This window comes from Mastigoproctus giganteus, chromosome 6 (assembly GCF_048544385.1).
Source record: "Mastigoproctus giganteus isolate SK-2022 chromosome 6, ASM4854438v1, whole genome shotgun sequence".
NCBI lineage: Eukaryota > Metazoa > Arthropoda > Arachnida > Uropygi > Thelyphonidae > Mastigoproctus > Mastigoproctus giganteus.
In genome coordinates, this window is record NC_143580.1 from 128122192 (window position 1) to 128135880 (window position 13689).

A 13689-nucleotide genomic window follows, 5' to 3' on the forward strand; every position below is an offset into this window, starting at 1 on the left:
AACCAAGTTTTTTAGATGCAGAAGAAGCAATATTTGTAATGTGCTTGTGCCAAGAGAGATTAGAAGTCAGGGTAATCCCCAAAAGAGATATATCATTTTGCCTAGAAATCGGAGTGTCACTAATGATAAGCATAGGAGCAGAAGAATCCTTTTTGCGAGATATAAGACAAGACTGGGTTTTAGAAGGGTTGAAATCAACTAAGTTGTCTTTGCCCCACTGGAGAATTACCTGAAGATCGGCATTTAAGGAATTGGCAGCAGATTTTTGAGAACTTGAAGCTGGTTGAGCAGGACAAGGTTTCTCAAAATGGAAAGTTGAATGCAATGTGCTATCATCGGCAAAACTATGGATAGGATTTCCAGTCAATGGAAGAAGGTCATTGATATACAAGAGGAAAAGAGTGGGGGAAAGAACTGAACCTTGGGGGACACCGGCATTAGTGGAGAAGTTAGAAGACAGAGAGCCATCTACCATCACCCTCAGTGAGCGATCAGAGAGAAAACTGGATAACCAATTACTAAAAACAGTTGGCAAACCATAAGATGGAAGCTTGTTTAGAAGACCTTTATGCCAAACACGATCGAAAGCCTTTGAGATGTCAAGAGCAACTACTTGTGTTTCACCGAACCTTTCCATTGAATTAGTCCATAAATGGGTAACATAAGCCAGAATATCACCAGTGGATCGACACTGATGGAATCCATACTGGCGATCGTTGATCAGATGGAAGGTTTCTAGGTAGTTTAAGAGTTGGCGGTTAATTGATTTCTCCATTACTTTAGAAAGAGTAGAAGTAATTGCAATGGGACGATAATTGGATGGGAGGGATTTGTCACCCTTTTTAGGAACTGGCTGGATATGAGCAAATTTCCAAGCAGAAGGAAAAATACCTTTGGAATAAGAAAGTGAAAAAAGGCGGCAAAGAATAGGAGTAAGTTCAGGAGCACAGGTTTTGAGAACAAGTGGAGAAATACCATCAGGACCTGGAGCTTTCTTAGCATCAAGATTCATCAAAATCCTTCTGATATCCTTTTGACGGAAGACCACAGGAGGCATTGAATGGAGCGTGTTAGGAATGGTGGGAGGTGTTTTACCAAGATCATTAATACATGAGCTGGAAGAAAAATGGGATGCTAGCAGGTCAGCTTTATCCTTGGCTGAAGTGACAACAGAACCATCTGGTTTGGACAGAGGTGGGAGCAGAGATGGGCAAAAGTTGCGGCCAATAGCTTTGGCAAGAGACCAGAATGCTCGGCTACCATTAGGGCAAGAAGCAAGTTTTCTACTCTTAGCCTGTTCAAACTCTAGTTTGGACTGATTAATAACTGCTTTACAATTGTTGCGAGCTTTGGTGTAGGCAGAAAATGAAACTGAAGAATTAGAAACAAGCCAATTACGATATGCAACATTCTTCTCTTGGACAGCCTTAGCACATTTATTGGAAAACCAAGGTTTAGATAAAGGACGAGATTTTAAAGTGGAGTGTGGGATAAAGGATTCCATTCCTGCAAGAATAATTTCACTGACACGATCTGAGCAAACGTTGACATCAGAAGTTTTGAAACAGTAATTAGACCAAGGAAAAGAAGAAAAGATGTCCCGCAGGTCATCCCATTTTGCATTCTTGTAATGCCAAACAATACGAGGTTGGGAATAGCCAAGAGATAAAGGTTCCATTGGAGAAGAGACAATCACCAAGTTGTGATCTGAAGTGCCTAAAGGACCTCTCACTTCGACCTTGTACTTAGAAGGGTTGTTTGTGAGAAAAAGATCAAGCGTATTGGCTGTATGATTAGGATTGTCCGGTATTCTTGTAGGAATATTTATATATTTCAGCATTGAATTTTTCATTTTACCCAAAGCTTTTTCTTTTTTCATAACCAGATTCGTGAGACATTTTAAATCATGTCAAACACAGTTAACACAATAAAAATTATTCAGCTCAAGTTTTCTTGTTAAATACAGCTCAAGTTTTCTTTTAAAATTCACACTGTTTTCTTAAAATGTCACACCACAAACTTATTCCACTATTTAGTACCGCCTTCTTTACCTATAACTCACATGTACATATTTGTGAGCACAACTGTTTTGAACAGGAGAATGCATGCTTAATTCTCTACAAAACAAGTCAGTTTAACAAGATAAGCATGAGACAACAGTCACACACGTTTAAACATTTCATATATGCATGCACTGATCAACTGCTCATACTTGCATTACATCAAAAGATGTAATTTGCAGTCAGTGTGTTAATATGGTATAATTTATTATAAGAAATATTTTACTCCACTTTTCAGAATAAAAGTGCCTAGGGTCTACAAATATTAAAATTCGGCCCTGCTGACCATGATAATATTTTGGATGTGTTTAAATTTCTAAAAACTGTATATTTCACTGTGTATAATTTTGATTTTTATTATATGTAGGTATACACATTTTTACTTAGTTGTATTTTTATGAATGTTTACTGCTTTTGTTCGTGTATTTTATTATATGGTGATCTGTTTTTAGGTCACCATTGCCTTTTTAGAGTCTTCAACTTGGACTTGCTGTATCATGGCCTAGTTTGCCAATGTGCCATTAACATTCACTGCTGGCTTGGCCTCTGGCCTTAATGCATTAACTTAAAAAATTTATGAGATTGAGTTAATCAAGTTTAGGGAAAGCAGAGACATTTTTGGACTTCTTTTCTCACTATGGCAGAATTAATTACCCTCTGGCAAAAGTTGCTTGACAAAAAATCTGGTTTTTCTTCTGTGGCAAATCACAAAATTCATAAAATCAGTTGAAATTTCATCCAAGTGAATTAAAGACCCCTCCATACATGGGTCAACTTCAGATGAACATGTTAAGCATCAGAACATCATCATCATCCAAATGAGTGACAACTGGCAAACCTGCTGTACCATCAGTAAGGAGTTTTGTTTGTGAAATGTTAATAAACTCATGCTCAACTATTTTAAGTACACCTCAGGAAGATTGGGGGAAAGTATTAGCAGGAAATGAGCAGTCATATTTTTTATGATTTATGCTATTTTATATAAAACAAATAGATTTTATTTAGTGTAAGAAAAAAGTTATAAAAAATCCATTTTTCCCCAATTTTATGTACATATAAAAATCAGGGAAATAAAATGTCTTCCTTTTTTTTTAGAAAATGGCAGCAGATACCGAGTTTTGGGAACCTCCTAGTGAAGCAGAAATGAAAGTTATCCAGGCTAGGCATGAAAGATCAGATAAAATATCAAGTTTGATTGGAGGATATTTACTGAAAGGCTATCGAATGTTAAATTCAGTGTGTGCTACTTGTGAGGTTGGTAAATTACTTTGTTATATTCTACTATTAATAAAATTACTTTGTAAATTAAAAATAATGCTCACTAATTTGCTAGTCTTTGTGCAGATATTTTCTTTTTTGGTTCTGGATAAACTAGAGTGTCAGCTGTTTTACTGCCCAGCAACCATATTCAGCCATCTCCTGAGTTGGCTTGAGTGTGGTTAAACCTTTCACCATCTCATCGGCCATGCTATAATTGAATCTCAACACAGCCTTGGAAGCTGAGAATGATCACAAGGAATTTTTTTTACGCTTCCAGCTTCTTGCTGGGAACTTAGATGCATCAATGGTAGAAAACAATTTATTGACATGGCTTATTGTGAGGTTTATTCTTTGTTGACCCAAGCTCCTACTACCACACCCAGTCTCTGGCTGAATATAACAGTGACATGACTAACTCACGAAAGGCACAATTTGGCAACAGCTGCCCTTGTGCAATAAACAGGTTTTTGGGGATCCTTTTCTTCTCACCCAGTTATGAAGAATTTCTCATTCCAATTTATGACCTCCTGAAATGACTATTCTGCATTTCAGTGTACCCAACTGCAAAAGACTTGTGTGTGCAGTTACCCTTTCTACTATTCAGTTTAATTACTCTTTCTACTCTTATTATTTGAGTATTTTATTAGAAGGGATGGTAAGATGAGGTGGTTTTTTTTTTTTTTTTTTTTACTGATATTATATAAGCCTGCTTTCTTGCATCATTTGCCACTACTAATACTACTGTATTTTGCCAAATTTTTGTGTTATGTGGACTGCTTTGTAAATATGTCATCATGCAGAGTCCATACATTCTTGTTTTACTAGTGTGTATTCATTTTTTAAATAGATTTACTGTGTAATACAAGCAGCTTAAATAACTAAATAGTAACACTAAGGCTCCATTGACCTAGATAGCATTGCCATAGCAACTCTTCTGTCGTAGTGTAACTATGCCTCTATCACAGAAGCAGCAAGAAAAATCATCAGGCTGAAATTTGCTGAAAAGATATGGGTATACAGGAGCGGGAGTTCAGTAGCACACGCTTCTTGAGTAGACCGGGGTTCAAACCCCTGATTGCTAAATACGGTCAATCTGCCAACCCGCACTGGACCAGTGTGGTAGATTATGGTTCATTTCTCTCAAAACATGAATTGTTGAGGAGGCTTCCATCCTGCAGTGGGTTGATAATGGCTGCAGTTTTTTGTATTTTTTATTATACACTTCATATTAAGTTCTTCTTTCAGTAGCACTGCATTTTAATCATTGCTAATTTATATATTTTTTATGAAAAGACAACTTAAACTGATATATGTTATATCTTCAGAATTGGACCTTTTTATTGAAATACTGTACTGAATATGAGCAAAGAGAGCGGAACCAATTTTCATAACCAGTTTTCAGTTGTGCAGCTTCAGATCAGACTCTGATTTAAAAAAAAAAAAAAAAAAAAAAAAGCCATTGAGCAGCTGCAACTTTTTCCATAAGTATGAGCTTATTAAAAACAGATTTTAATATATATATATATATATATTTAATGAAACTCCCAAACACAAGAGGTATTAGAACCTATAGTACTTAGTACCATGCATGGTTTGGAGGTTGAGAAGATGAAAGAAGCTATTTGTTGACATTAGACTTGAACTTCTGCAGATTGTAATTTTCAGGAAATACATATGAAAGAAGGTTGTTCCAGAAAGTTGAATAAATAAATAAATGAGGAAGAAGAAAAGTTGGTTCTGTGAGTTTGTAAAAGGATGTTGGATTCTGGCACTTGTTCACACTGCTTTGTAAGAGAGAGTGGCAATTATAGAAGCCAATTCAGAAGAACAGTGCCCATGGAAGTCCATCTATAGAAAAGGCATGCAGCAGAAACAGAACATCTGTGAGATATAGCTTGGAGATCACTCATTAATTAACCTAACTGTCCTCTTTTCAATGGAATCTAGAAACCTGAGAGAGATTTTGGGGACACCGCCCCAGATGTGGGAACAATATTCCATGGTAGGCAGATTTGCCATTTGTACAGAGTGAACAGCTGTTTGGAAGAAAAGCAACATTGAGAGTGAAAGAGCGTACCCAGTTTTTTCGATGCAGAGGAAGCAATATTTGTTATGTGTTTATGCCTGGAGAGATTAGAAGTCAGGGTAATCCCCAATAAAGATACATAATCTTGCCTAGAAATCGGAGTGTCATAGATGAGCATAGGAGCAGAAAAATCCTTTTTGCAAGATGTAAGACAGGTCTGAGTTTTAGAAGGATTGAAATCAACTGAGTTATCTTTTCCCCACTAGAGAATTACCAAGAGATTAGCTTTTAAGGAATTGGTAGTGGCTATTCGAGAAGTTGAAGCTGCTTGTGCAGGGCAAGGTTTCTGGAAATGGTACATGAAATGCAATGTGCTATCATCAGCAAAACTGTGGATAGAATTTCCAATCAATGGAAGAAGGGCATTAATATACAAGAGGAAAAGAGTGGGAGAGAGACTGAACCCTGGAGAACACTAGCATTAGTGGAGAAGTTAGAAGACAGAGAGCCATCTACTATCACTCTCAGTGAGTGGTCAGAGAGAAAACTGGATAACCAATTACAAAAAACAGTTGGCAAACCATAAGATGCAAGCTTGTTTCGAAGACCTTTATGCCAAACACGATCGAAAGCCTTTGAGATGTCAACAGCAACTGCTTGAGTTTCACAAAACTTTTCCGTTGAATTAGTCCATAGATGGGTAACATAAGCCAGAATATCACCAATAGATCGACACTAACAGAATCCATACTGGCGATCATTGATCAGATGGAAGGGTTCTAGATAGTTTTAGAGTTGGCAGTTAATGGATTTCTCCATTAATTTAGAAAGAGTAGAAGTAAGCGCAATGGGACGATAATTGGATGGGAGGGATTTGTCACCCTTTTTTGGAATTGGCTGGATGTGAACAAATTTCTGAGCAGAAGGAAAAACACTTTTGGAATAAGATAGTGAAAAAAGGCAACACAGAACAGGAGTAAGTTCAGCATTTTTGAGAATAAGTAGAGAAATACTATCAGGACCCAGAGCTTTCTTAGTATCAAGATTTATCAAAATCCTTTTGACATCCTTTTGATGGAAGGCCACAGGAGGCATTGAATGGAGTGTACTGGGAATGGTGGGAGGTGGTTTACTAAGATCATCAATACACAAGTTGGAAGAAAAATAGGATGCTAGCAGGTTAGCTTTATCTTTGGCTGAAATTTCAATAGAACCATCTGGTTTTTACAGTGGTAAGAACAGAGATGTGCAAAAGTTGTAGCCAATAGCTTTGGTAAGAGATCAGAATACTTGGCTAACATTTTGACAAGGAGTAAGTTTTGTACTCTTAGCATGTTTGAAATCTAGTTTGGAATGATAATAATTGCTTTACAATTGTTGTGGGCTTTGGTGTAGGCAGAAAATGAACCTGGAGATTTTGAAACAAGCCACTTGCAATATGCAACATTCTTATCTTGAACAGCTTTAGCACATTTATTGGAAAACCAAGATTTAGATCAAGGACAAGATTTTAAGGTAGAGTGTGAAATAAAGGATTCCATCCCTTCAAGGATAATTTCACTGCCACAATCTGAGCAAACATTGGCATCAAAAGATTTGAAACAGTAATCTGACCAAGGAAAAGAAGAAAAGAAATCTTGCAGATCATCCCATTTTGCATTCTTGTAATGCCAAACAATACAAGGTTGAGAATGCCCACAAGAGAAAGCTCTATTGGACAGGAGAACATCACCAAGTTGTGATCTGAGGTGCCTAGAGGACCACTCACCTTGACTGTGTACTTAGAATGGTTGTTTGTGAGAAAAAAGATCAAGCGTGTTGGCTGCGTGTTTAGGATTGTCAAGTATTCTGTTAGGTAAATGAACAAGCCATCTGGAGTTATGAACATTAAAATCACCGAGGAAAGTTGGTGATTTTAATGAAAGAAAGTCTGGTTTCAAAGAGTGGAAGCCAAAGAGTTCCAAGTGATTAATGGAGTTAGGAGAACAATAAAGGCAACAGATGAATTTGACAGAATGTGGACAAGAGATTTGAAGCCAGAGAAGATCGAAAAGAGGAGATTCCAAATTACTAAGTCTCTGATGGAATACAAATGGACATATGCACAAGTATCATCTTTGAAGCAAAAGGAATCATAGAGCATATAATTCGGACAACTGAGATGAGCCATGGTTGAATCAACCGCTAAGTGGGGTTCTGAAGTTAGCTATGTTTTCTTCACCCAATAGGAGAGAAATCTGGAGATTTGAATTTAAGGAATTGGTGGTGGATATTTGAGAGGTTGAGGCCATATGTGCAGAGAAAGGTTTCTCAAACTGGAAGGTAGAATGTACTATCAAGAAAAACAATTGATAGGATTTCCAGTGATAGATCATTAATATACAAGAGGAAAAGAGTGGAAAAAAGAACTAATGGAGAATTTGGAAGACAGAGACATCTACTATCACTCATAGTGAATAGACGGGGGAAGGAAATTTGTAGACATTCAATTGCAAAAAACAGTTGGCAGTTCATAAGATGGGAGCTTGTGTAGAAGACCTTTGTGACAAACATGAACAAAAGCCTTAAAAATGTCAAAAGCTACTTGAGTTTCACCAAACTTTTCCATTGAATTTGTCTGTAGATGAGTTAACGTAATTGGTAGTTCATACTGCTGTCAAATAAGTGGGATTATTGTAGCGTTATTCTTTTTGATCTATTAGTTTTGCAAGTTGCTTGTAAATTAAATTTAGACTAAAATCATGCCGCAGACTAAAGCAGCAAAGCAAAGGGCTCAAAGTAGTGGAAATGCTTTGGTTCAGGGGAGAACTTCTGAGAGCAGTTCTACAAATTAGGTTTATATTATGTGTGTTGCTTGTGCCCTCCTTACGAAGCCACCTTTAGCAGGACATGATATTGTCATAGATGCCTTTGTGCATGTTTTCATTGCAAAGAGTGTGATGAGATGTTCCCTCCTTGCAAAGCCACCTTTAGCAGGACATGATACTGCCACAGGAGATGCCTTTATGCATGTTTTTATTGCAAAGAGCATGAGGAGATTAAGTGCAGATTTGGCATTGTGATGGATTATGTTAGTGCTTGAAGAATAGGATCAAAGGATTAAAAGAGAGGGACCCATCAAGCACCCAACCACCCCCCCCCCCCCGGCGCCTCCGTAGCCAGGTGGGAAGGGGCAGCAGTGCGTAGCACACGCTTCTTGATTAGACCGGGGTTCGAGCCCGTCACCACCAAATACGGAGGATGCGGAAAGGTTAAGGAATGACCACCGCATATCCTGGAGCAATATGGCCTTAGTTGCTAATGCTCCTAAAAAACACAACTCTACCCCCCCCCCCCCCCCCAATGCTTGAGTAGCTCATGCCCCAGCATCAGATAACACAATGTTGTCCTCTGGTCTCGCAGGAAGCAGCTTTAGTTGGTAACTCAATTGTCAGGAAAATGGGAAACATTTTGTGCAAAAAGGACAGGTGGAATATGATCGAGGTATGTCTGCCAGGGACTCAAGTTGATGCTAGAGCAGCTATCATCTTTTAAGAACATAAAACATGATATTGTACTGTTGGTTCTACTGCCATTAAGAATAGCCGACTGGGCTAGCCAGGTGGGTAAGGTGCCTGCCTGGCAACCCAAAGGTCGCGGGTTCGAATCCCGCCTTGGGCTTGGATCAAAGTACTGCAAAAACTTTGGGAGGTGTACTATGGCCACAGAAGCAGATGTGCCAACAACTACCAAAAAAAAAAAAAACAGCCATTAAGAATAGAAGATCTGAGAATATAATTAACAAATACAGAGCAGTGTTAAGAAAAAGTTGAAATTTAGTGTCTGCAATTCTGCCCAGACACAATAGAAGGGAGCACATGTGGAGAACCTTGTCAATCAACTAAGCCCAGGAAAGACTGTGCAAGGCTTGTGAGATAAATTTTTTCTAAGCATAGTCTGTGTTCGTTAACAGGAGACTTAATGAGAGATATTAATCATTACAGCTACCCCACCCACAGTGTTCTAATGATTGCTGTAGGAGTGTTCAGAACATCTCCTGTTCACAATTTATATGTAGAGGCACGTGAACCTTCTCTCCATCTTCGGAGGAAAATGTTGTTACTCAGCTGTGAGGTAAAAATAGTCTCTTGTTTGGTTATATATTTTTGGTCATTTGGTTATATATTTTTGAGCCAAAGTGGACCATCCTTTTTAGCAATAAACCCAATGAAAACAAACCAATTGGAATTAGGCTACAAAATTTAATACAATGCTGGAATTTACAAATGAATGTTTTTCAAGTAACAAATGCATGTGACCTTTAATGGTCAGGGTATATACCATATTGTGATTTCTTATTTCAGCAGTGGGGAAAAGAACAAGCAGAAGATCTCATCAGGAAAGTCCATACTGCATATGCAACTGAACTGCAAATCCTGAATGTTACCTGATACATACTGATGGCCCAGAAGCAGGTAGGCGCAGCAGTAGCAGTTTCCCCCTAGTCTTTTCTGTTTCTGTGCCTCTTCTGGTAGTGTGCAATGTCTATTCTGCAGAATTATCCCTGCTAGAGCCCCAATAGAGCACACTCATCTGAGACTTTTATCTGCTTGTTAGGGAAGATCTGCCACCGTATGTACTGTCATTCCTTACCATAAAACATATTCTTCTAGACTTTAGCCATTATCATGTTTGAAACACAATTTTTAAATCACTTTCTCATATACGGGAAATGCTGACATTAAATCATCTTATAGGAGGCAAGGCAAATCTGCCAAAATTATTTATTCTTGAAGCAGCTACAATTTTTTGAACAGATTTTAACTTTACTGTAATGAAAACCTTGTAGTACAGCAAATATGTACATCTTGGCCTTAGTAGCCCTTGTGCCATAAAACAATATAACAACTAACCAACAACTTGGAGATTTGGTATTTTAATATACCTTTATAGCCTTGGCCTTAGGTTACCTCCCTGTTTTTATTAAAATTTTTTTATCTTTTTATCAAACTTGTGATCCTACACAATCACAGTTTTGTGTAGGATATACCCTTTTTTTTTTTTTTTTGGCTCTTTAGCCAGGCGAGGGAGTCCCCATGGTTGTGTTAAATGTTATATTTGTGCCATCAAAGTGAATTCCATTGCCCAACACCTTCCTCCAACTGTAATCAGAGCTCTCTGTTTATGACGTTTCATGCAACACAAAGGTCATTGAAAGACAGTTGTAAAAAGCCATTGATCGTCTCAACTTCATATAAGATCCATCCTATATTGGTGTTTTTGCCAAGATGGAGTTCCCAGGGATCAATCTTAGTGTTATACTTTTTGCCATAAAAGTGAATTCCATCACGGGACAGCTTCCTCCAACTGTAAACAGCATCTTCTATGTTCATGACAATTTTAAACTTTATGTAATACATTTTTTTTTTAAATTTCAGGCCCCAAAATTAAGGTGCGTCTTATACATGGGGATATACGGTATGTAAAATTTTTTACAAGAAATGGTATTTTTTATCCTACGGAATTGGAGCTTGAGTGTACAAATAAACAGAGTATGTTGGTAGCCACATTTCTAGATATAGATTTGGAAATTACTAATGAGAAAGTAGAAACGAAAGTATACAACAAATGTAGAGATTTTAAATTTGAGACAGTTAACCTCACACATTGGCATTCAAACATCTCCCATAGAATTCATAGTAATATAATTTAATGCAAGGATTAAGATTAATTGGAATATGCAATAGTCTCAAATATTTTAGTTTCACTTAAAGAATTTATTAATAAGCTTGGAAAAAATGGTTTCCCTCTTAAATCTATATTTAAGCATCTATGTAGAGCTGTTTTTATTGCTATGAAATTATGGCATGAAAATATTAGCCCTCATATAGTGGTTAGAAAGTTGTGGAAATACTAATGAGATGTCTTCCTTTTTAGCTTATGTGTATAAGTACATATTAGGCACTTCCCATAGAACTGTTGATCTGTGTCTTACACTCTGAAAAAGTTGTACCTATAGTTGTTCTATGTGAAGGAATTAATTTTTTTTTAAAAATTTTATATTTTGTATCGCTATTTAGAATTAATTTCGGTTTAAGTTTTTTTTTTTTTCACTATTGGTTTCTGTTGCTTATCTTTCATTTCATGTCTGGGTTATGTAGCTTTTTTTTTTCTCTCTCTTTTTTTTTTTTTGGCATTTGATTTTGGTTCAAAGGTCGCTATTGTCCACAACAATTTTTTAATTGGAGGATACGTGATCCGTAAACTAATTTGACAGTAGAGGGAGCGCTTTGAAATTTCTTTCATTTCCTGCAGCAGCTTGGGTCTATCCACATTTTTTGTAAGCACAAGCGCTGATGCATTGGTAAAAATTGCTTTGTTCTTTAAGATGGTTTTGTGGTGCTTGATACGGGCAATATCAATTATTATGTCTTTTAATTTTAACCTTAATTCTAAATATAATGCTTTAAATTTTAATTATATTTGTACACGCTTCTTTACACAATGAATTATCAGGAACCTTACTAAGGGATGGGGCTTTACATCCCCGGTAATTTTCTGCAGTAGTTTGCTGCCTTTGCCTTTGCTTTTATCTATATACTATCAAACTCTTATGCTCAAAATCTATTAGAACAATTCGAGGGAGATTGAGGTGCTATTTCTATCCTTGTAGCCTATTCCTTTTGCCTAATTTTTGGTCTATGACTTTGCTTTGCTTTTCATCTGTGCATTTTGCTTAAGAAACAAAAACACCTGTGTATATATTTTAATAATGTTTAAGTTTTTGGCTATCTGTAGGGCTAGCAGTTATTTTTGCCAGACTGCTGTTAATTTTCATATAACGTAATTTCAGGTAACTTATAATATGACCTTATTTAAACTTAATGCTATTATTTATACTATATTCAGTATATCATAATATGGTTAGGTTGGCATATAAACTAGCAGAAACAGATAGCTTATGTTGTTATTGATGGCATATATTGAGAGGCGCTAGCCCCATGATGACGTGCCTTTCGATGCAAGTCTAATTCAATAATAACTGTTAAAATTTAGCATTTTTCTGTATTTTGGTATTTTAGATTTTGTAAATAGAATTATTGGATTTTGTTTGACTTCGCTATATATAGAGACTGATAGGGTCCTTTGTAGTTACGGTTATTCACCTCCATTTTAAGCTATATCTATTGAATTTAATAATTTTTGTGTATATATACATAGCCCTTGTTTTGCGCTGGTCCGATTTGTGCCGATTTGCAATAGTGCTGATCACTAACCACAATGCCATTTTTATTTCTTTTTTTTTGCAATTTTTTTTTTATAAATTGAAAGTTTAAAATTGTCAGACAAAATTTATCGGCATCATACTGTGCTATGTATCATGCACTGTTCATGTGATTTAGGACAATCTGAGCCAATCAGCAATTAGCACATTCGTATCAGAGACGAGAAAGATTCCCGCCCTCAAAGTAACCACTCTTGGATGCGGGTAGCAAAGATCCATGCGGTGAAGCATTCAGTTGGTTGTTGTTTACGCTATTTACATGTGTTGAAAAAATTTATTACGATTTTTTTATTAATTGTCCTATTAATAAATCGTGTTATAAAGTTTTTAATTTAATAGAATAAAGACATGCCATGTCTGGTAAAAGTAGTTAATTGAATCCTAGTGCAATATATGGAGGATAGAATCTGATGAAAGGGGCCCTAATGTGTGTAGGGCTATGAATATGCCTCCATCGAGACACCTCCGTAGCCAGGTGGGAAGGAGCTGCAGTGCGTAGCACATGCTTCTTGATTAGACCAGGGTTTGAGCCCGTCACCACCAACTACAGAGGATGCGGAAAGGTCAGGGAATGACCATCGCATATTCTCGGAGCAATATGGCCTTAGTTGCTAATGCTCCTAAAAACCAAATAACAAAACAAACAAAAAATGCCTCCATCGACTATTACTACAAGTATGAAGACTGCTAATAAAATAAAACAATCGATGCAAAGTGGTAGGTAAAATTTTTGGTGCCCGGAACCTAACCCTGTGATTTCCGATTGACTCCATTATATAAAGGGTTCTATTTGTGCCTGTCCCCCCCCCCCAGGTACCTAACCCCGACGTAAATTGAGGGCTACCTGTGTATGAATATGAAAAGAACACACACACACACACACACACACACACACACACACACACACACACACACACACACTTGTTCTTTGTGTGTATTACAAGCTGTATCGGTAATGAGACATACTATTTGTGCAGGCCTGTTTTGTATCTGAGATTGTATTCTATCTGAGAACGTAAATTTCATGTTCATTTCTACTGGATCCTTAAACATTGGGATTAGGGGAAATGATTTGACTG

General features: G+C 37.0%; 1 protein-coding gene across 2 annotated transcripts in view; it reads left to right on the forward strand.

The window, feature by feature from the left end:
* Positions 1-13689, forward strand: part of LOC150084570 (ubiquitin ligase substrate adapter ZNRD2-like) — a 114263-nt gene that overhangs the window by 37331 nt on the left and 63243 nt on the right. For both annotated transcript variants that reach the window (XM_090375332.1, XM_090375331.1), the window contains exon 2: positions 3156-3314. In XM_090375332.1, the coding sequence (XP_090231458.1) occupies positions 3159-3314 (156 nt within the window). In that variant the 5' untranslated portion in view covers positions 3156-3158. The remainder of the gene's footprint in view (positions 1-3155; positions 3315-13689) is intronic.